General features: G+C 47.6%; 8 protein-coding genes, 4 non-coding genes and 1 pseudogene across 13 annotated transcripts; 8 read left to right on the top strand and 5 right to left on the bottom strand.

Annotated features, from left to right (window-relative positions):
• Positions 1 to 44: 44 nt before the first annotated feature.
• On the top strand, positions 45 to 994 carry EDB82DRAFT_531011 (uncharacterized protein; the record flags this gene model as incomplete). The annotated part of the gene is made up of 2 exons (XM_065609229.1): positions 45 to 347; positions 404 to 994. The coding sequence occupies 2 exons, from the start codon at positions 45 to 47 to the stop codon at positions 992 to 994; spliced, it is 894 nt and encodes a 297-aa protein (XP_065463617.1).
• A 438-nt stretch (positions 995 to 1432) lies between these two features.
• EDB82DRAFT_518335 (S-adenosyl-L-methionine-dependent methyltransferase) lies at positions 1433 to 3188 on the top strand. Its single transcript, XM_065609035.1, has 9 exons — positions 1433 to 1618; positions 1670 to 1699; positions 1759 to 1849; positions 1911 to 1952; positions 2000 to 2154; positions 2201 to 2238; positions 2285 to 2422; positions 2469 to 2888; positions 2935 to 3188. Exons 1-9 carry the CDS (start codon positions 1574 to 1576, stop codon positions 2966 to 2968), a joined length of 993 nt encoding a protein of 330 aa, XP_065463616.1. The 5' UTR covers positions 1433 to 1573; the 3' UTR covers positions 2969 to 3188.
• Positions 3189 to 3238: 50 nt separating this feature from the next.
• EDB82DRAFT_t282 lies at positions 3239 to 3337 on the top strand. The gene has a single exon. It is a non-coding gene; the product is annotated as a tRNA-Ser (tRNA).
• Positions 3338 to 3733: 396 nt separating this feature from the next.
• EDB82DRAFT_t269 lies at positions 3734 to 3805 on the bottom strand. The gene has a single exon. It is a non-coding gene; the product is annotated as a tRNA-Asp (tRNA).
• A 660-nt stretch (positions 3806 to 4465) lies between these two features.
• On the top strand, positions 4466 to 4996 carry EDB82DRAFT_542313 (uncharacterized protein; the record flags this gene model as incomplete). Its single annotated transcript, XM_025725821.2, has 2 exons — positions 4466 to 4720; positions 4769 to 4996. The coding sequence occupies 2 exons, from the start codon at positions 4466 to 4468 to the stop codon at positions 4988 to 4990; spliced, it is 477 nt and encodes a 158-aa protein (XP_025594382.2). The 3' UTR covers positions 4991 to 4996.
• A 99-nt stretch (positions 4997 to 5095) lies between these two features.
• EDB82DRAFT_518329 (RmlC-like cupin domain-containing protein) lies at positions 5096 to 6030 on the bottom strand. The gene has a single exon (XM_025725820.2). The coding sequence runs from the start codon at positions 5960 to 5962 to the stop codon at positions 5126 to 5128; it is 837 nt and encodes a 278-aa protein (XP_025594381.1). The 5' UTR covers positions 5963 to 6030; the 3' UTR covers positions 5096 to 5125.
• Positions 6031 to 6474: 444 nt separating this feature from the next.
• On the top strand, positions 6475 to 6546 carry EDB82DRAFT_t283 (annotated as a pseudogene). Its single transcript has one exon. The product of its transcript is annotated as a tRNA-OTHER (tRNA).
• A 3245-nt stretch (positions 6547 to 9791) lies between these two features.
• EDB82DRAFT_t284 lies at positions 9792 to 9874 on the top strand. Its single transcript has one exon. It is a non-coding gene; the product is annotated as a tRNA-Lys (tRNA).
• Positions 9875 to 10081: 207 nt separating this feature from the next.
• EDB82DRAFT_531006 (acyl-CoA N-acyltransferase) lies at positions 10082 to 10775 on the bottom strand (the record flags this gene model as incomplete). Its single annotated transcript, XM_025725818.1, has 2 exons — positions 10082 to 10308; positions 10355 to 10775. The coding sequence occupies 2 exons, from the start codon at positions 10773 to 10775 to the stop codon at positions 10082 to 10084; spliced, it is 648 nt and encodes a 215-aa protein (XP_025594379.1).
• A 370-nt stretch (positions 10776 to 11145) lies between these two features.
• EDB82DRAFT_481604 (uncharacterized protein) lies at positions 11146 to 12255 on the top strand (the record flags this gene model as incomplete). Its single annotated transcript, XM_025725817.2, has 2 exons — positions 11146 to 11848; positions 11903 to 12255. 2 exons carry the CDS (start codon positions 11146 to 11148, stop codon positions 12253 to 12255), a joined length of 1056 nt encoding a protein of 351 aa, XP_025594378.2.
• Positions 12256 to 12327: 72 nt separating this feature from the next.
• Positions 12328 to 12418, bottom strand: EDB82DRAFT_t268. The gene has a single exon. It is a non-coding gene; the product is annotated as a tRNA-Pro (tRNA).
• Positions 12419 to 17662: 5244 nt separating this feature from the next.
• EDB82DRAFT_580774 (uncharacterized protein) lies at positions 17663 to 19881 on the top strand (the record flags this gene model as incomplete). The annotated part of the gene is made up of 4 exons (XM_025725815.2): positions 17663 to 17744; positions 17799 to 17962; positions 18016 to 18661; positions 18714 to 19881. The coding sequence occupies 4 exons, from the start codon at positions 17663 to 17665 to the stop codon at positions 19448 to 19450; spliced, it is 1629 nt and encodes a 542-aa protein (XP_025594376.2). The 3' UTR covers positions 19451 to 19881.
• On the bottom strand, positions 19798 to 20775 carry EDB82DRAFT_437723 (Ribokinase-like protein; the record flags this gene model as incomplete). Its single annotated transcript, XM_025725814.1, has 1 exon — positions 19798 to 20775. The coding sequence occupies one exon, from the start codon at positions 20773 to 20775 to the stop codon at positions 19798 to 19800; it is 978 nt and encodes a 325-aa protein (XP_025594375.1).
• Between the last annotated feature and the right edge of the window lie 36 nt (positions 20776 to 20811).

Raw genomic sequence — 20811 nt, 5'->3', positions numbered from 1 at the left:
CCGCTTGAACATTTTTTATATATCACAATACTCAAACTTCAACAATGCCTCGTTCTCGTCGTCCAAGTCGGGCACTCCGTTTGGATGTCTCAGACCTTTCAGGGACCACCATTGTATCTGATGGATCAAGCTCTGGACCATCTACACCACCCTCTCGTATCTCCCCCAGCAGGATCATCGATGATGGTTCTCCTCCAAACCGATCTCCCAGCTCTGGGCCATCTACAGCGTTCTCCCGTATCTCTCCAAGCTGGATCATCGACGATGGCCACCCTCCATCTTATCGAAGTTCCAGCTCTCCTAACTATCCCAGCACGGCCATAGGTGGTGGTCCAGCTGAATCTTCGGTCACAGGCGGTTCGCGATCCATGAGACAAATGTCTAACCAAGATCGTCCTTCCAGCAGGGTACCTGGTGGGCGCCGACAAGCGTCGTCGCGCCACTCACAAAGCCGACCTACTGTCCCAGCGGCCGGGCTCCCTCCCACAGAGCATTCACGCCAGCTACTGTTGCACCGTCTGTGTACCTAGGACAGGGAGGACGTAACCCTACTACTACCGTGAGACCTAGGGATTCTGCTTCCCAAATCCCTACTGTTGTACTTCGTTACCCAACGCAGCATAGACGAGACCATGGGGGACATAGGCGCCACGAGTCTTCAAGTGTCGTTCGAATTATGCCTGAAGGCCACGAGTGTCCGCCGATTATATTCCCACGGGTAACAGATCGAGAACATGCTCTACAGATATGGGCAGAGTTGGATGATAAGACGGATGACTTAGAAAGGGAGTATGGCAACGCGAGACGGGCTATCGAGCGTACTATGGGCTCATCTGAGTTCCCTAGAGCGCTCGCCGAGAACGTCATCACAAGTCTTTACCGCTTCATCAAAGCTCAGCTTGAAAGAGATACTTATTATCTTTACCACCGATCTCTGATTGGTGCAGATCTTCAACCGTTGTACAGGGAGAGGTATGCCGAGGACCAAAATTGAGAACCAGGGTTGATTACTTGGGGTAAATAGATATCAAGAACTGATAGTAGATTATTTTATTTATTTAATGCGTTGCCTATCTGTATGTGTGTACATGATAAAGTGCTCCTCCCCCCAATGAGCGCGTATAGTGAGACTAGATTGGGTTATGTTTGTAGAAGACACCAATGTAGTTGATACCAAGGCTCAGTCACTAATCACCACATAGACTGAATCATTGTAGTTTCTGAACGTAGATTATGTGTATATCAGCGACTGGAATATGCCCTTATTTTGAAGCAGATTCCGCCTGCTTGACAAGGATCAAATACGAGATAAGTCCACATAAAGCACTCTTCCCGGTATATCCGAAGTTACCCCCCTGCCAAGAACTTTGACAGATGGCCAATCCGAGGTTGCATTTATTGACGCTTGCCACGTCTACTTATGCATGTTGGTGGTATGTCAACAGGCGAGAAGAGAGAAGAGGAAACAATGTAGCTCAAATCATACGTGAGGCATTTAAACGAACAATGCAAACAGACAATTTCACCGTAGTTTTCTCAACACCAACTATTGGAATCATCATACGCTGCAAAAATGACGACTATTGATGCGGATGTTCATATCGAGCCCGACAACCATGTAAGATTTAGTCATGAATTTTCATGGGAATGTTACTGATATTCTTGGCAGCAGTTGGGAGCCGAACAACCCATCGTTGAAGTAGGAAACACCTGGCACTGACATTCCCCACCAAAAACACGCTGTTAATGGTCGTATAGGACAACAGTTCTTCCACTGATAGTCTGAGAGACTCCATATTTGACTTTCGACGAGAGAATGGAAGAACCTATCATAAATACAAAGAAGGAAGTATGTTGAAACCGCTTCCAGTTGAGACTTGAACGGCCTTAGAAGACTAACAGCATCTTAGAATATAATTTGCCCAATGATTCTGAGGAACTTCAACGATTGGGTAAGCAATACATCCGGTAGACCTACACCCAGAACTAATGTGTCTAGATCTCCAACACAATTTGATGCTTCTAACACTCGACAACAAGCTTGGTCTAAGCCCTCCATGCCGTCCCGACTCGAAAGTCAAGCGAGTTCTTGATGTTGGAACCGGTACAGGCATATGGGCTACCGACTTTGGCGACGAGCATCCAGATGCCAAGGTAAGACAACACCACTTCCTTTGAGAATAATTGCTAACGACTGCAGGTTCTTGGCGTTGACTTGTCGCCCGTTCAGCCAAGCTTGTATGTTCCATCGAGGATATCTAGGTTTGAAGCTAACAGGTCATAGTGTGCCTTCAAATGTCCAATTCGAGCTTGACGATATTGACGAAGAGTGGACTTATAGTGAGACATTTGACTTTATCCACAGTAGATTCATGAACTTTAGTGTTCAAAACTGGAAGTCATACCTCACCAAAATCTACGCGTAAGCTTATCAGCCCTGTTCAACAGATCTATACTGACAGACTTAGAAACCTTACTCCAGGAGGCTACGTCGAACTTCAAGACGTCGATGTCATAATGGGTAGTGATGATGGAACCCTCAAACCAGACTCGACAATGTACAAATGGTGTCTCCTCCTCGACGAAGCTGCTGGGAAGTTTAACCGTTCATTCGAAAGAACAACTAACTTCAAGAACCTTTTGCAAGAAGTTGGCTTCGTTGATGTAGTAGAGACACGCTACAAGTGGCCTACGAACGGCTGGCCCCGAGACAAGAAGTACAAAGAACTTGGACAGTGGAATAACGCGAATGCCAGTTCGGCATTGGAAGCGTTGACCATGGCGCCTTTTACTAGAGGCCTTGGATGGAGTCGTGAGGAGGTGGAATCGTTCTTGGTTGCGTTGAGGAGTGATTGGAATGATCCCAAGATTCATGCTTATTGGCCGATGTGAGTGATTTGACCGCTGAGGTGGGTTATAGCTAACGATTTATAGTTGTGTAACTTATGCCAAGAAGCCCGAGGCATGATATCGCGGTGGTGAACTTGAACGGGACAAAGGAGCGATGGTTTTGTTTTATGACCTTGTGAGATATTTCGTGCCTATGAGATGAGATAGCTGTTGCAATAAAACTTAATTGAAATGCGTTTTTGTACAAGAGAACAGTTCAATTACAACACAACGTCCCAGTTGAGTTGCAGTAATCTGAGCTTGTGCTGCTGATTCTCCGAGATACTGTTCAATCCAGCTAGGTTAAATGTATATAGCTAGTCAGTGCCAAAAGCTTAACAACCACCAAGACAACGTGGCCGAGTGGTTAAGGCGATGCCCTGCTATCTCTTACGAGACATCATAGGCATTGTGTTCGCACGCGTAGGTTCGAATCCTGCCGTTGTCGATTGCTTTTTGTATCCTATAATGAGAATTATCAAATCGTTCGTTCTTTTTTGCAAGAGGAGGTCGATTCTATCATCACCATGACGCGAGATAAATCTGTTATCTGCATTCGCCCATACTCAGTTCAGAATGTTTTAAATTTTTGCCATTACTGAAAGTATCAATGTGCCAATTACGTGTCATGGAAGGCGATAACATGTGCATGAAGTTGAACAATCTAAATGTTTCCATGCCGGGGAAATTTAGGATTAGGCGTTTGCGATTGAGTTCAATGGAAGTATTGTCGCTGAGAGATCCAAAGTCAATTGGCGAATTGACTGACTAATATCAATTGACCGAGGGGACAACGGGCTGAAAACGCAAAAAAAGAAAACCTACGTGTCGCAGGTGGCTGGATCTCTCCCGCCGGGAATTGAACCCGGGTCTCAAGCGTGACAAGCTTGCATACTGACCACTATACTACGGAAGATGAACAATCTGAAGACTGTTGTAGCTGGGGGGGTTGTGATTGGGTAAGCGAAAATAAACCCTATGTAGGTATTGTCCGGCTGGACCTTGGAAACGTCGACGAACGGACTCTAAAAGTCAACTCGAGGAACAGAACCCGACAAGTTATTGAATCAATGATTGGGTGGCAAGAAGTCGAAAGTATACAGTCGCCATTTCCAATCAACACCAAGTAGAGTTCCTGTCAACCGGGAGAGTCATGGTGTCGTGGCAAGTGACAGCTAATGCCCATGGTAACTGGTAACATTACCCTATGTATAGACAATTCTTTGTATATCTCATTGAGTTCCACATTGACCTTGACGGGTTCCTAAAAAGCCACCAGAGTGACGTGGTTATACCACATCTGTAGCTACAAGCCCAAGTAGCAGACTCAACAAAGCATCAACCCCGCGTGAACATGTACTCACTCAACAATTCGACACTCTTGATCCAGTACGAGATATAGTTTTGACATGTTTAAAACAGTCCATTCCCACCTCCCAGTTGTGTTCTTCGTTCTCTCCCCTCTACAAACCATCATTCATCCTCAAACAACGCTTCTCAATTGAGGTTCCCATTCTCTCACTACCACTTTCTCCTACGTTCTGATCGATATCGACATCAGCTCCAGCTCAATGAAATGCCTCCTTTCTTCGACTGTCCGCGTCTCAACGCAACAATACCCCTGAACGCAACAACCGTCGTCTCCTACCTCGTCAAGAAACATCTCAAAGATCCCCAAAAACCACCGTCAATATGGGGTCAAGCCAAGACGAAGACTAAGAAATGGACAGCGTTGGGCATATTTTTCCTTGTCATTGGTGTTCTACTCGCTATCGGCTTTGCGTGCTGGATTATCATACCAACCTGTGCCAATATTGAATGGCACAACCCGGTATGCTTAACCCCCTATATCAAGTGTTTTTAAGACTAACTTAGGTAGCGTCGGCGACGTGACTACATCCCCCCTCCTGCGCCGCTAACATGGATGCCTCCACCCCAACCCAAGCCTAAAAAACAGCCTAAAAAGCAGCCCAAAAAACCTCCAGAAGCCAAGAAAAAACCGACGGCACCTAAAATCCAAGAAATTCCACCCTTCAAGGCACCACCAAACTACACGAGAACCTTCAGGGCGGGTGCTAATCCGCCAAAATCAGATCCCTAGCTGGAGACTGTTGAGTCTTGTATACTTCAACAACATCTTGCTTTCATATGGGTGTTTAGGTCGCTATGTTAGGCGGTTTTAACAGCACAGTCAACGAAGTTAGTTAGAGGAGAACACAATTGGAATTAATTTTTTTTATCTTAAGAACTTTGCGTGACGGTTCACGTCCTTGTAAAGCAAGTATCGAAACTTTCCAGGCCCACCAGCATAACAAGCCTGTGGGCAAAACGCACGTAGCCACATGAAATCTCCCGCTTCCACCTCTACCCAATCCTGATTAAGACGGTAGACAGCTTTTCCCTCGAGGACGTAAAGACCGTGCTCCATAACGTGCGTCTCTGCAAAAGGGATGATACCGCCAGGTTGAAAGGTGACGATATTGACGTGCATATCATGTCGCACATCGGTGGGATCAACGAATCGGGTAGTAGCCCAAGCACCGTTTGTATCGGGCATTTCCCTTGGTGCAATATCCTTCTCATTGGCGAAAAAGGCCTCGGGGGCGTCGAGGCCTGGTACGTACTCGTAGGCTTTGCGGACCCAGTGGAAGCGGGCTGCTTCGCTTGAGTTGTTGCGGAGGGCCCAGCCAGACTTGGGTGGGAGGAAGGCATAGCCACCAGCACCGAGAGTGTGAGCTTCACCGGTTAGAGTAACAGTAATTTCACCCTCGACAACGAACAAGACACCTTCAGCAGTGTCGTCCATCTCAGCGCGATCACTACCACCTCCGGGCGAAACCTCCATTATATATTGAGAGAAGGTTTCGGCAAAGCCTGATAGAGGGCGAGCGATAACCCATAGTCGCGTCTGCTCCCAGAAAGGCAAAAAACTGGTAACAATGTCGCTGAAGCACCCCTTGGGAATGACGGCGTATGATTCTGTAAACATGGCTCTGTCGGTAAGAATTTGTGTTTGAGGTGGTAGACCACCCTTGGGGGCGTAATAAGCGCCCATTTTTTGATCGTTGCTCATGATGAATATTATGAAATGAGTTTTGAAATAGCAATACAACAAAAACTGTCTAAGATGGTGATAATAAGTAGTCCGTCAAAAACCCCGCATCAACTCTCCGAAACGGAGACACATTCGGATCACTTGTCCGAGATGGAGGGTCAAGCCAATCAGCCTCAGTGTATTCTCTATCTTCTGGTCTGGTCTAGTCTGTATCACGTTAGCTCCGGACCCTGCCGCCTTTCTTTAGTGACGGTGGAATCCGATGTCGTATCCGCTTGTATTGACAATTGTTAGAGGTTGTTTCATGGCTTTGACAGTTTGGAATTAGTAACTCTCGAATGGAATAGTGATTAAGATTGGGGGTTACTGTTTAGATATCCATCCTTAGCTGTAATTGGTCCAGCAAGTCAACCCGACGGTAGGCCAAGTGGAATGGATACAGCCATCTGATCTTCAACACTACAACGCGAGGCTGTCTTCGACTCGACCGATATTACTGACGGCGAAATGTCTTACTCAAATCTTACGTAGCCTATATAACTCAGTGGTAGAGCGTCGCACTCGTAATGTAAAGGTCCATAGTTCAATCCTGTGTCGAGGCTATAATGTTTCTACTTTCTGCCGACGCACTAAAAAAAAAAAAAACAGGAAGAGAACCTTGTTACAGCCAAATACTAATCGTCTACACCAAGGACTAGCTGAGTCTCATATCGAAAATAATATAAATTTAAATATTTCCAAAAGGTATTAGTACATTCACTTATAATTCATGTATACCATATAATCACCGACGAACCTCGCCATTGAATGCCGAAAAGGCGTTGAGTCTGGCGTCAAGTCTGCCAACCCTCCCATTTGTTGCTTCAAGACTTTCAAATGCCTTGGTCCAGCCCCCTTGGCCACCCAAAAAGTCCAACTGAAAGTTGCATTTTCTCATCGCCAACTCTAATGACTCTTTGCTCTTTGTTATGTTAGTTTCGTCCTGCACATACTCATCGAGCTTCTTCTCAATCATGGGCTGCTGGATTTCGATTTCGCGGAGAAGATTTTGAGCCTGTGAAATTTCATCCTGGTATGATTGTTGTACCCTCTCGCGCTCTGCCAATTGCCTCTTTCGTTTCTCGAGATATTCCCGAGTTGACTCGTCTCCTATGGATTCGGGTTCTAGAACTTCGATGATTTTGTACGTTTTGGTGATGTGTGCTTGATTATCCTGCATGGTTTGCTGCATGTCTTGCATTTTCTTCGTTGTGATTTCCCTGTTGGAGTTGTTGGTGAACATAATCTGGTGCATCGCGCGGATTTCTTTTTGGATATTTTCGAGTTTGGTGTTGATATCTACAACGTGAGACTCCGCCCAGGATCGCCATTCTCGAAGTTGTCTCTTGAAACTTTCTCCATCGGGCTTGTGATTGTTAGCAAAATACAGTGACAAGGGACTTGAATTCTCACTAATGTAGCATCGAAATCGAATGGTTCATTCGAAGATGTAGACGGCTGTCTGGGATCGTCTGATCGCAGTCTCTTAGAAGGGCGATTCTCAACAGTCCCTGGCGAGCTCGTTTGTGCTGGCACCGCGATTGAGGATTGTGGCACTTGGGTATGGGCTGGTTGTGAGGAGGGTTCTCCGTTGACCCAGGCGGGGGGTCCAGTTGAGACAAATGAGTTTGGCCTTAGCGTTGTTGGTTGCAACTGTGGATTGGGTTCCATCACGCTCATGTTGTTAGGTGTCGCTTGTGTAGAGGTCATAGCACGAGAGGCAGAGTTGTTCGTGGGAGTGGTCTGAGATGAGGGTGCCTCCGCAGGAGCGGTGGTAGTGGCATGAATAATTCGCAACGGGGATGAAGCCGCTGGTTGTTGTGGAGTGTTGTGAGTGATTGGCCTGTCAGACTCCATAGGTCGCTTGCGCGAGACATCGCGGTTCACCAAGGCGCTCAAAGGAAGGGCGTGGGCATGGCGTGTACGTGTAGGTGGCATGGTGTCACAGTGAGGGCGATTGGGAGGTCGGATTGAGCTGGAGCTCGCTGAGCCGACGCTGGTTTGGGCAACTGGCCTTGTAGGAGTTGAAGCGTTGAATGCACCCCTATCTCTAGAGGTACTCGGGGGTGCCGCCTCATGGGCATGTGTAGAATTGTTTGTGCGACTACCAGATGGCCCATCGGGATAGCTAGGCAGGGCAGTTGGTGGAGGAGAATCATCTTCGACTTTTATGTATTGTCGAGATCTAGTAGTTGCGGTAGAACGTGGCTCGATGAGTCTCATGAGTGACTGAGGATCGCTTGACGAAGGAACAGGCGTGGCCGGTGTGCTGGTAGGTGTAGGAATAGCGTTACCTGCGATTTGACCATCTGTCCTAGGAGTCGACGGCCCATACTGAGATTCAGTATTTGTGGGTTGAGATTCAGCATTTGTTGACTGTCTGACTTCACCTCTGCCCGAAGTTGTATGTTGGCGTGTCTCTGCTCGGACATGAGGCTCAGGTGCTGCTCGTCTGTTAGGTGAACGATTTGCTCGCCTGCTGGGTGTGGTAGGTGAAGGCGCGGCAAGCGACCCACCCCGAGCAGCATTGTTTAATCTCACAACTGGGGTTGAGGGATTAGGATGAGTCCTGCCAGCTCTAGAGGCAGATTGAGGTTGTGATGAAGTACCACTGCGTGAGACGCTGCTAGCCATGGTTCGTCTTCGAAGGCTTCCTTGAAAGTGGCCATTGATAACCTCATTGGCTCGAAATCGATCTGAAGGTGATTGGGCTCTGTTGGATGGTGTGGTCACAGTTTGAGCAAGAGATTGCGAGGCGGGAGTTTGATGATTGCCCGCTCTGGTAGATGGCTCTGAAGGGACCGATCTGGTGACAGGTCGAGTGTTTTGTCTGGCAGGCGTAGCGGCACTGGAATGGATTTGGCTGGTTAATGCCTGATTGTGTTCGTTGCTGGCTTCTCCATCTTGTTCAGTTTCCCCCATGTCAAAATCATTTTCAAAGTTGCTTAAAACATCATCACTATCATCGCTGACGAAAGGAGTTTCTGCGATTATGACCGGGTCTTCCGAACCTGATTTAATCACAATGGAGTCATCTGCCTCGTAATCACCTTCACCAGGAGAATTTCGAGATCTCCTCCGGTAATGCAATGCATCGATGCCCTCTTTCCGTAGCCATTCCCGAACCGTGGAGATATCCTGTCGATTCACATACTTGGCTCCGTCATAAGGGTGTTCTCTGGCGAGGTCCTTCAACCTTTTTATAATATCTCCGAGTTCAAATTTTCGCGACTTGACAGTGAGACGTATAAGCGTAGCGAACTCGTCGGACAATCTCTCGACCCAAGTGACAGGCTCGAAGCTTCCCAAAAGCTCGTGAGGCCACTTACCACAATAATAGTGAACGCGCTGAGCTGCACTGGCGGCGCGTGGTCCTGGGTATTTGTCCGGATCGACAGCTGGTCCTTCTTCCATCTTTGTATGAGATTGGATCAAAGCTGTTGGCAGACTTGAACGGAGTCGCGTAGATTCTGACCGCGATAGGACGAGATGGATTGAGTGACGATATGAGATGAGACGAAGGCAAGGGATGAGGGTGAAACGCCAATCAACTGTGTCACGTGTGATAGCGGCGCGTTGCTATGGGCACGTGCCATCCACGTGAAAAATATGAGTGCTCAGCACGGACGATGACACTCGTCTCATGGGATGAAACTGCATTGATGAAACAATCCCAGCATACCCAGACGCAACATTTCTTCAGACCGGATGAGTTTGTCGGTTCAATTGGAGTTAATCATAAGCCGCTGTTTTGAGTCTGGCATTCCTGTGTTGTAATAACAAACGACAAAATAACAATTCGAGCCACGCCCGGTTAGCTCAATCGGTAGAGCGTGAGACTCTTACGAGTACGCGATCTCAAGGTTGCGGGTTCGACCCCCGCATCGGGCTGTTCCTATAAATACGATTGCAAACAAGCGAGGCATTACTTTTTTCTTTTTGTGTATCTGTCTTTCATTCAACGTGGGATTAAGTGGTTCGAGTTGAGGACATTCTGCAAATATTGCTTCGTGATATGAACATTCGGCCAGCATTCTTACACAACCTAAGGTGAGGTATGGGGTATGTAACAATAGCCAGGAATTACACCTGTCGCGATCAATTCTTTTTGGCTCTCATGATCATGGAGTAATGTGGAATCCCCAGGATCGAGACAGTCCGAATCTCCTCAAAGCCCGCGGCAACATACAATGGCCGCCCAGCTTCAGTCGCCACAAGATAACAGTCCTTCCCTTCCTCAGACGCCCGTTCAAGTCCCCATTTCAATAACATCTTTCCTATTCCCCGTCTCTGATTACCTAGATCAACTCCGATATAGTCAAGATCTAGAAATGTCAGCATCTGTTACACTAACAAGGAAGCAGTACAAACGCCAGACGCCAGCAATTCCCTTCTCGCCGAATGTGTCTACAGCATCCTGATTCACAGTCTTTTTCATTTCCTCAAAAGCTGCCTTGTCGAGTGCTGCACACTCTATCGGCTTGCCTGGACCAGACTCGTTCCCCTCAGCTGGGGGCGCATCCCAGAGCGCAAATCCAACAATGCGATCTTCCGCATTCTTATCCTTATCGACTGCGACAATGACATGAGACTCTGGTGATGCAAGACTGGATGTTTTGCGCGCTAAGCGCCAGTCATAAGCTGCTTCGCCGTCGGGTATATATGTCGGCTGTAGATGGCGAGGAAATAAGCGACGGGAGAGAGCATCTGTTTCGGGGTGAAAGGCAGATGTTGCTATGTGAGCAATTGCCGGTAAATCTTCCTCGGAGGCTACAGTTAAGTAAATCGACATGTTCAAGATGCGAGATTGACGAGTTAATAATACATGACTGTTCAGAGGATCATGAAGAACAAGCATCGGTAGAGAAGGCCGCTATAGCTACAGAGGTCACGGGGCCGCTAAAGCCACAACGGGTTGCATCAGAGCATGATTCAGAAGGTATAACAATAACTCTCCGGATGAATAAGAAAAACAGCTCTCAGAATCTATTATCTACATACAAGAACTCAGCAAGTCAGCCAGCTTCTTTCTTTTTTTAACTATTAACTGTTGGTTGGCTCTTTGAAGAGAAAAAGTCGGTCACGTGTTGTGTTGAGAAAATCACTGTCTGAGTCCAAAGAGCGGGGGAAACTGCAGATCAACTTGATCTCACACGTCGGCAATGAAACAATCCCTTCTCAACTTTGACCATCGAGGTGACGCACTCCTCACTTTACGAAGACCAAATTCTCAGAGAATCCCCTGGTCAAAAAATAAAAAATCTCCCAGAAACGCGATAACCCACAAAAATGAAGACCCTGGCGGGTCTGAGCAGAACCTGCGCTCAATACAACCTTGCAAAGATGACGGCGAACCGAATGAGATACAATTCAGAGTGTCCACGAGAAATTTGTGTCTCGTGTCCTCAGTGTTCAGAGCCATGATCGAAGGACAATATAAAGAATCACAGCCTAATTCACAAGGTCTTTTGGAATTCAGCGCATCAGAATGGAACGTTGAAGCCTTTGTTATCTTGTTGAACATTATGCATGGTCACCATCGTCAAGTAACCAAGACGCCTGGTTTAGAGCTGATAGCTCATATTGGAATTCTTGTTGACTACTATGATTGTCTTGAGGTGGTTGAGATCTTCTATGAGAGGTGGACTCAATGGCATCTCGACTTGAACAAGCACAATTATCCTGAACTCAGTTTGGCCCTGCCGAGCATCGCAGCGCAGAACTTTGGACCAGATGAGACTGTCCTGTTGTTTACTGCACTTGTTTTCAAGAATCATGTGCAAGCCAGAGGACTTTTTGGGCTGGCGATTTTCAACACGGAGGGCCCACTCGAGACAGACCTAGCGATTCCGAATCGAGTTCTTGGTATGTCTCGAATACAAGACTCCTAACGAGAGAACACATAATAACAAAATACAGAACTGATTGAACAAGAACGAGAGAGAATAGTCGAAGAGCTGCTCGAAGTACTCTTCGACTTACAAGACTGTCTTATGGCTAGAGATCTCTGTTGCACTCTAGAGTGCGCCTGTAGACTTTTGGGATACCTTACAAGACAGATGAGAAGTTACGGTCTTCCATTGACAAAACCAGAAAGGCCATTTTTGGGGTACAGCGCGAAATGCGTGCATCAGATGCTTCGCAGTCTCAAAGCACCTCACTGGTGTACTGACCACAACAATGATCCATGTACTTTAGAGGTTGTGTTGCAAGATTTCTATGTACCTTGGGAACCGAGTATCTTTGAGAGAGACTTGTGTGAGTTAATGTAGGTTGTATAAAGAAAGATGTAGATAATTGATTAAAGCAAAAAGGATGCCTGCCTGCCATATTGGCAAAAGGAAGGGTCTGGCCGGGGATTGAACCCGGGACCTCTCGCAAGCTGAGCTATAGGGTTTTCCCTAAGCGAGAATCATACCACTAGACCACCAGACCGTGGAAGCGAATTGGAATTCGCTCGTGGAGTTGTTGGTTGCCGTTCGTTGTTGAAGCCTATGTCGATGACTGAGACATGAATAGAGGACATCTAACATCATCAGTGAGGATTCAACTAATCACCACCAGCTACTATCAAATCAGATAAAACACAATTGGAAGTAAAGATAAGGTTTGAAAGTGATGTACTTCACCGGTCAGGTAAAAATCTGAGACTGATGAGTGGAAAAGTACATCGCTTCAGTGGCTAAGCAAGCAATTTGTTTCTCACAATGAGACAGAGTGTAAAGAACAAATGAGATATTACTATCCTAACTATTTATTAAGCAATCTTTGTTGCAACGTTATATCGCTGAGCCCCATCATTAACTCCGTAAATACAAATTAACATCCTCAGTATTATAGTCCATTCCATTCTCAACATGTCCCCACTTAAGGGCTTCCGCCGGATGGCTCGTCAGATGAGCCAGATGAACCAGATGAAGAACCAGAGCCAGATGGTTCATCGCTTGAGCTGGATGAACCAGAGCCTGATGAACCAGACGAGCCGTCAGAGTTGGCCGGAGTCGTGGGCTCAGATGCAGGCTCTTCATCAGCGGGCTTGGTAGGCTCGGAAGCAGCAGCAGTAGCGGTAGGTTCCTCGGCAGCGGGCTTAGTAGACTCCTCGACAGGATCAGCAGCCTTAGTGGTAGTGGGCTCAGAGGCAACAGGTTCGGTAGGCTCAGATGCAGGTTCTTCAGCACTGTGCTCCTCAGCAACTGAGGTAGTAGGCTTCACCATTGTCACCAGAGTTGTGGGAATATAAGTGGGCTCCTCAACATCAGAAGCAGTAGTAGGGTCGCTGGCAGGCTCCTCAGCTGTGGCAGAGGTCTCGTTATCAGAAGGAGCAGTAGGTTCCTCATCGGCAGGCTTGGTAGGCTCAGATGAAGGTTCGCCAGCAGCAGGATCTTCAACAGGATCAGCAGCCTTAGCAGTGGTAGTAGGATCAGAGTCTGGCTCTTCAGCAATAGCAGTGGTCTCCCCAGCAGGATCAGCTGCGGCCTTGGTGATAGTAGGCTCAGTGGAAGGCTCCTCGTCTGTGACGGTGGGCTCTAGGTCAGAAGCAACGGTGGTATCCTTGACAGACTCCTCAGCAACCTCGGTCGTGGTGGACTCTCCATCAGCGGCATCTGAAGTGGCAGTAGGCTCGACCGATACTACCTTGGTGTTGGGGTCCTCGAACACCTCTGTTGCAGTGGTCTCCCCGGTGGGCTTGTCAGAAAACGTCTCCTCAGGGTCAACTGCCTTAGTGGTAGACTCCCCATCGTCAGCTGGAGAGGTGGCAATGGTATCAGTAGGATGCTCTTCATCAGTGTTAGTAGGCTCGTCTCCATCATCAGAAGTAACGGAAGTAAGATCAACCTCAGCAGAAGAAACCTTGGTAGGTTCCTCATTGGTGATGGAAGTGTTGGTCTCATCATCATCAGCAGCGTCCGATGTGGGTGTAGACTCATCCGAAGCTACCTTGGTGTTGGGCTCCTCAAAGTCAGTTGCGGTAGTCTCACCAGTAGGCTTGTCAGAAGTTGTGTCTTCATCAGCCTTGGGGTGTGTTGTGGGCTCATCAACTGGCTTGACTGTAGTCGATTCGTCTTCGTCAACCTCAGTTGCGGTGGTCTCGCCGGTGGGCTTGCCAGAGGTTATGTTCTCATCATCCTTGGGAGGTGTTGTGGGCTCGTCAATAGGCTTGACTGAAGTTGAGTCCTCATCATCGACCTTGGTAGCAGAAGTAGGACCCTCAGTCTTAGAAGCATCAGTCTTCTCATCATCCTTGGGAGGTGTTGTGGGCTCATCAACTGGCTTGACTGAAGACGACTCGTCATCGCTACCCTGGGAAGGGATAGTGGGCACATCGCCATCATCATCATCATCACCCTTGGGGTTTGTAGTGGGATCTGAGGCGGGGTTTGCAGTGGTGGCGGTACCCTCACCATCAACCTTGAAAGGGACAGTAGGCTCATCAACTGGCTTGACTGAAGTTATCTTCTCATCATCTACATTGGCAGAAGAGGTAGTCTTCCCATCATCATCATCACCCTTGGGGTTTATTGTGGGCTCTACAGCAGGGTTGACAGAAGTGGTGGTCTTCTCATCAACCTCGACAGAAGTAGAGGAACCCTCAGACTGAGAAGTCTTGGTGGAAGTAACCAAGGTTGTGCTGGATGAATTGGTGGTCGTGGATGGAGGCTTGGAAGTAGTCGTGGTCGAGGTTGTGCTAGACGAGGTGGTGGTAGTAGACGTAGGCTTGGAAGTAGTCGTGGTTGAGGTTGTGGTAGTGCCAGCCTTGGTGGGGGTGCTTGTTGTGGACGTGGTAGATGTGGAAGAGGTAGTAGGTACCTTTGCTGTGGTAGAAGGAGAGGTGGTAGTAGGCTTCGTGGTAGTGATAATAGTGGTTGTAGGCTTTGTACTTGTGGTACTTGTACTTCCCTTGGCAGGGGAAATAGGGATGGCCGTAGTCGTGACCGCCTTAGCAGTAGAGGTGGTAGAGGTAGTAGAAGTAGACTTGGTAGTAGTGGTAGTACCAGGCTTAGCAGGGGAGATGGGGATGTTTGAGGTTGTTAACTTTCCAGTGGAGGTAGTCTTGCCAGTAGATGTAGTAGAGATAGTCTTGCCAGTAGATGTAGTAGAGATAGTCTTGCCAGTAGATGCAGTAGACGTTGTCTTGGTAGTGGAGGTAGTCTTGCCGGCAGCAGGCTTGCTAGTGCTGGTGGACTTGGAAGTGGTTGTGGGCTTGTTGGCAGCAGGCTGGGTGGTAGAGGTTGTCTTACCAGCCGCTGGCTTGGTCGTGGAAGTAGTCTTTACTGTTGTAGAAGCAGCCTTCGCTGTTGTCTTGGCAGCAGCAGGCTTCTGAACGGAAGTAGTTGTGCTGGACTTCCTCTTAAGGAAACGTCTTAGTGTATCGGCATAAAAGGCTCCCTGAGCTTCACAGCCTTCACCACCAAAGACCTTGCAGCCAAATCCATTAGAGTCACCTGCAGGCAACGCAGCTGCGTTGACAGAGGCGATGGACATGCCAAGAACGACTGTTTTGATGAAATGCATCTTGAAAAATAGGGGAGGAGGGATGAACTACTGTGATTGTAGTAGGAGGAGGAGGAGGAGAGTGTGATGGTTGAGAGTGAGTGGTTTGAATCATTTGAGGTCCGATTCATCTTTACTTATACACCAAACAATCTCGCAGTTCGCCGACTGATTTCTTACATTCAGTTTCCGTTTTCAAGCTTCATCGGACGAGATTCTGTTGAGAAAGTCAATATTGTAGTCTCGTCGAGTCTAGTTTCCCTAGATAGCTCAGGTCTGGAGGCGACCACGCTGCGACCAAACTCAAATTCTCGCTTGCTGCAAGACTCCCACGTTTTGGACATGCGTGCATGGATCGTCAGGGTCTGTGTCCTGCAACCTGGTACCAGTATTTCACGCAAAGGGCTAGGTTCTAGACTTGTACGACAGGAAGGGGAGAGCTTTATGTTCTGCTCTGACCCGCAAGTGAACTCGCAGGTAGTCATATCATCCCGTTTACTCTACTACATAGAAGACGTTTATGATTGTTCAAGATCTCTACAATAACCCGGCTTTTCATTTCTCGCTGTTATCACAACTTGCTCTGTTTCCTCGAGTTAACACAAGAAGACTACCAAATGGTATCATCTCCATACAACACCATCCCATTTAGGTTTTGAGAGGCGGGCCCACCCGCCGCCATGGTCAGGAGTAGCGTATCTACTAGGAATTTTTACATTCCTTGACGCCGTCTCCGGACAATCACTTCCACTCTCAGCCGTAACCTAAACCCAGCTTGGGTGAAGACCACGCGAGAATACTTGTCTTGGCAACCGGCTTCTCGGCTGGCAGTTTCTCATCCCGTATGCCTAGCGCCTCGCCATCATAATCTAGTTGACTTAGTGTAATACATAATGATGTCTGGCCATGATTCAACCCTTTCAGAGGTTAGTCTTGGCTGCTGTAAACGATTTAAGAATCATCAACGCTGTTACTGGACATAGCTTGCTTATACAACTTTCCCGTAGAGCCTGGAGCCTGGACCATGGCCATAGCTCGAGAAACTGACAGCTCACGAAAGTGGACCGTTTTCAGTTGAACGAGCTTGTTGTAACTTTTCGGTCCCGAGCCGTGTTCACGATATCAAGGTTTTTCACGCAAGTCTCGATCTTGCAGGCTTCAGCAGCATGCACGAATCTGTAGAACGACAGATGTGGGTGGTAGATTGGTCAAGTTAGATGAAAATCATGGGATAGATCAATATGCTTCGAGAAGGGTTCTTTACACCGTTGCCCAGCCTTCGAATGCCTTGGCGATTTTCATCATTCTACGTAGATCATTGCTCTCACTTGCTCGCCATCTGTCCATCATTTCCCAAACACAAGACATGCTGAGTTGAGTATTGGCCGATCCGATGTATGACCCTCTTTTCTCAATTACTCGCTGGTCAGAGTAGTGAAACCCGATTCATCGCATGCGTCTCCTTTGGGTCTAGAGGCTATAAAGAGTTTCACTCTGCGGCTCTGTACCCGATTGTTGTATGGTTATGCTTGAGTAATTTTGCCTTGTGTGGGGAAATAAAGAAAGCTTATGCCTGTCTTGTCGACGCTATCATGCCGGTAAACACAGTTTGCCGGTTTAAACATTCCAGTCATGGCCAAGTCTGTTATTTACCTCGTAGGGAAATTTGCACCACTGTTCCTTTGAGTCGATTCATTAAGCTGTCATACATTCTTGCAATCGTGAGAAGACGGCATGTTCGTTGCTGTTTGTTCATTGACGTCTCTTGAAGCTGTGCTAAAATAAAGATATTAATCTGCCATGAGTTGATTTAGGATTACAGGATACTCCCTTGACTGGCTTTATCAAAATGCATTATAAAGTAAACGTTGTGCAGGGTAGCAAGGCGCTGCCATTATCTGCTCATCGATAAGAAAGACAGCAACTTACCTGTCGATAACAAGTCTAATTAATTGTATACAGGCTGAATTGTCTCATATGGACATTCATGCATTTCCTGAGCCCTAATTCTGCTTCGATTCCTCAAGGTAATCACATTTATTTCCCATTGACTGTTTTGAGCTTCATTTTATTTCATTTCATGATATGATGGGAAATTACCTGGTTGTTCTGCCACCCTACACCGCTTTCAATACTCCTCTTTTTTCGTCATCCCATTCCTCATGATACTACCTTATCCTTATCGTCATGCCAGTGATCAGACGAATACCCGATAACAAGAGGAGGTCGCGCACCGGTTGTATACCATGTCGACGTCGCCGAAGAAAATGTCAGTAACTCTCCTACACTTTAGAGTGTCTTGCCCATCTAACATTGATCAAAGGCGATGAGCAAAGGCCCCAGTGCGGGAGCTGTCAGGGCAGGAATGTGACCTGCGAGTTCAAAGAGTGGACCTTTGTTCCAGGGGTGCGATCATCACTGCGCAGAGATGACTGTGCTCGAGATGATACTCGAGGGGATACTCCCGAAGAGTCTGATTCCCTCCTAGTAAGTTCACTGACCCCAAGTTGCGTTGCTTCTAGCTAACACTGGCTGTAAAGCCCATGCAGGATTCCTTCGTATCGTTCATAGATGACAGCCCCTCTACCCTCGACCCAGTCCTCGCGAGCCCTTTGCCTAGTACAGTCAGAAGCGATCGAATCGACTCTACTCAAAACACCACCACCAATACTTCCCAACCGACCACCATAACATCTACCCATCATCACCCGAACAATGAAGGGAACCAGATCCCCACACCTGCCCGATGGAATGAAACGGTCCTGTCGGAGCAAAACTCCTCCGAACGACAAACGGCTATGCTCCGTTTTCGATATCAAATAGTACCTTGGCTTGATTCAAATGCCCCGAGATCTTCTTTCGGGCCCAAGATCATGACTTTGGCAGCCGAAAAGTCCGTCATTATGGATGTCATCGTGTGGGTTGCGATGCGGCGGAGCAGAGCATCAACTGTTTCAGAAGGGGACTTTCACCTTGTCCAACATCTTCAGCATCGGCTGTCCCTAGAAAGTGCTTTTACAGCCGACGTAGGGAGATCCTTACTGGCGCTGGGCAACTTCTTCTATACATCGCCATCTGAGTGGGCGAATCTGCATCCTGATCGCTCATTTGGAGAGGATCGATATCAGTTCTTTGAGAATCAGGAAGAACCTCTCAAGACTCTAGATCGGTTCCACTTCAAAGCTGGTAAGTACTAATCCACATGTGATGTACGATACAAGCTAATGGCCGTGAACAGAACTGGCTGCTTCCATCGTAGCGTCGAGGTCGCCCTCGTCCCGACCCTCGGTATCACTAATGGACGAGGCTCTATTAAGTCCCAGCATGTCTCCATGCGCCATCTATGACACATGCTTGGCACATCTGACGTCGTGTTGTCAACTGATACACAACAAAGTCATTCCCCTACTCAATGGCCTCACCACCATACAATCTCCAACACAAGAACCCAGTTCTCTAGTATGGGCGACATGGTCGAGTCTATGGGCAAGGTGTGTACAGTGGTTCCGAGATCGTCCACCAGACATGGTCCCTCTGCTGGAAAGCTCCGAGGTAGACGCACACACAGCTACCACCACCTCTCCATTCACAGCGGATGTCTATTCAAGTGCCATCGCAGTACAAGCAAATCTCACAATGCACTATTCCTCCCTACTTCTACTTTCCTACAAACCTCGACTGGTCAAGCTCTCATCGACACCACATCGTCTAACATCCAAGAGCTGGCACGCCCAGAAGCTTGCGAAGTTGGCTTTATGGAACAACTTCCCCGATCAATGGGATCCTGTCGTGGTAGCAACCGTAGTTCGGATTGCGAGAGACATGACGTATCCTTCCCAACAAGAAGCTCTACTATCTTGCTTCCAACGGATTGGTGATGCGACTAAAATTCCACTCCAAAGGGAGATTACAGATCTGCAGCAGTTCTGGTCTTCCTCGCGACATTCCAATGCCCCTACCAACCTCCATTCCTAACACTAGCTGGAATAGATCACCGAGGTAATTTTCAATCGGTATTGAGTTTTGATTTTGCGATGGTACGTTAGTCTTCTATGTCGGTCTCTTTGCCATCTTCCTCTGCTTTGATCTCCTTCGCTGGTTTTAATCACCGTTATACCATCGCACGTTTGTATGCTCTGTGTACAAACATTATGTTATTGTAGCTGTAATTGCTGTCAGCGAGAGGGATTGGATTAGAGCAAGCTGGACAAATGGACCAACATGGAAGACTGATGCATCATCTTAAGATTGAAGCTCGATGATCGATTAAGGAGTGGTATTATCTTAGGTTGTATGTATTGAAGTAGAAGCTAGCTGCTAAATCACGCCAACTCGTCTTTCCATGGAATAGATACTTGTGCTCCTCGTCTCGCGACCGTATGTGATGAAGCTCTAATTCCTGAATGAACAGCCTTTTCAATGTCGAATGTTTCAGCTCGTTGACCTGCGAGTGCCACTTCTACTGCGTATGAACCAATGAATGTATCACCGGCAGCAGTCGTGTCAACAACTTTGACTTTCTGTGCGGGAATGAGTCCCTTGGCGCCAGTGTCGTTGGCAAAGTATGCACCCTTTCCACCAAGTGTGATGACAACGTTTTGGACACCTTTAGCAAGGAAGTCAGATGCAGCTTGCCCAACCACAGCAATGTCTTCGAACTCTGATTCGTCCTTGCCCGATAATAGAGCTGCTTCGGTTTCGTTCAAGATGAGATGTGCCAGCCCTTGGTAGATCTCCACAGGAAGAGTCTGAGCAGGTGCAGGGTTGAGAAGTACCGGTGTTCCCATTGCCTTTGCAGCTTGAAAAGCCTGGATAACTGTGTCCAGTGGAATTTCCAGCTGCATGATGAGTAGTGCAGGTGCTGGTCCGGGTATTTGTTGAAATTGGCTCGGTTGGAGGGAATTGTTGGCTCCTGGGGACAAGATAATGCGGTTCTGACCCGTTGGCTCATCGACGATGATCATCGCAATACCACTTTGTGAACCAGCGCCGCCATCTCGATTCACAATTATTGAATCAGTTCCCACGTCATATGATTTAAGACTATCCAGGAGCGTGCTTCCATAGGCGTCTGCTCCAATGGCCCCAATCATGACAACGTCAACACTTGAGTCCTTGAAGTCAGAAGTTCGAGAGAGTTTTGCACAAGCAACAGCTTGGTTTGCACCTTTTCCACCTGGGAAGACATTGAATTGGTTGGAAGTAATCGTCTCTCCCGGTAATGGGTGATGGGGAACGTATGAGACGAGATCGATGTTGAGAGATCCCAAGACGCTGATGACGGGCTTTGACGACGACATTTTGGATGGCTTGAAGCGAGGTAGAATTACACAGAA

This window comes from Fusarium venenatum, assembly GCF_020744135.1.
Source record: "Fusarium venenatum strain MPI-CAGE-CH-0201 chromosome Unknown EDB82scaffold_4, whole genome shotgun sequence".
NCBI classification, from domain to species: Eukaryota; Fungi; Ascomycota; class Sordariomycetes; order Hypocreales; family Nectriaceae; genus Fusarium; species Fusarium venenatum.
The sequence above is the reverse complement of the archived record's forward strand: the minus strand, read 5'-3'. Positions and strand labels throughout refer to the sequence as shown.

Bases quoted from the DNA above. Each gene is read 5' to 3' on its own strand.
- EDB82DRAFT_518335 (XM_065609035.1), top strand. From the start codon at position 1,574: ATGACGACTATTGATGCGGATGTTCATATCGAGCCCGACAACCAT. The intron at 2,155-2,200 runs GTAAGACAACAC...TAACGACTGCAG, and splicing joins ACGAGCATCCAGATGCCAAG to GTTCTTGGCGTTGACTTGTC. The intron at 2,889-2,934 runs GTGAGTGATTTG...AACGATTTATAG, and splicing joins ATTCATGCTTATTGGCCGAT to TTGTGTAACTTATGCCAAGA.
- EDB82DRAFT_518329 (XM_025725820.2), bottom strand. From the start codon at position 5,962: ATGAGCAACGATCAAAAAATGGGCGCTTATTACGCCCCCAAGGGTGGT.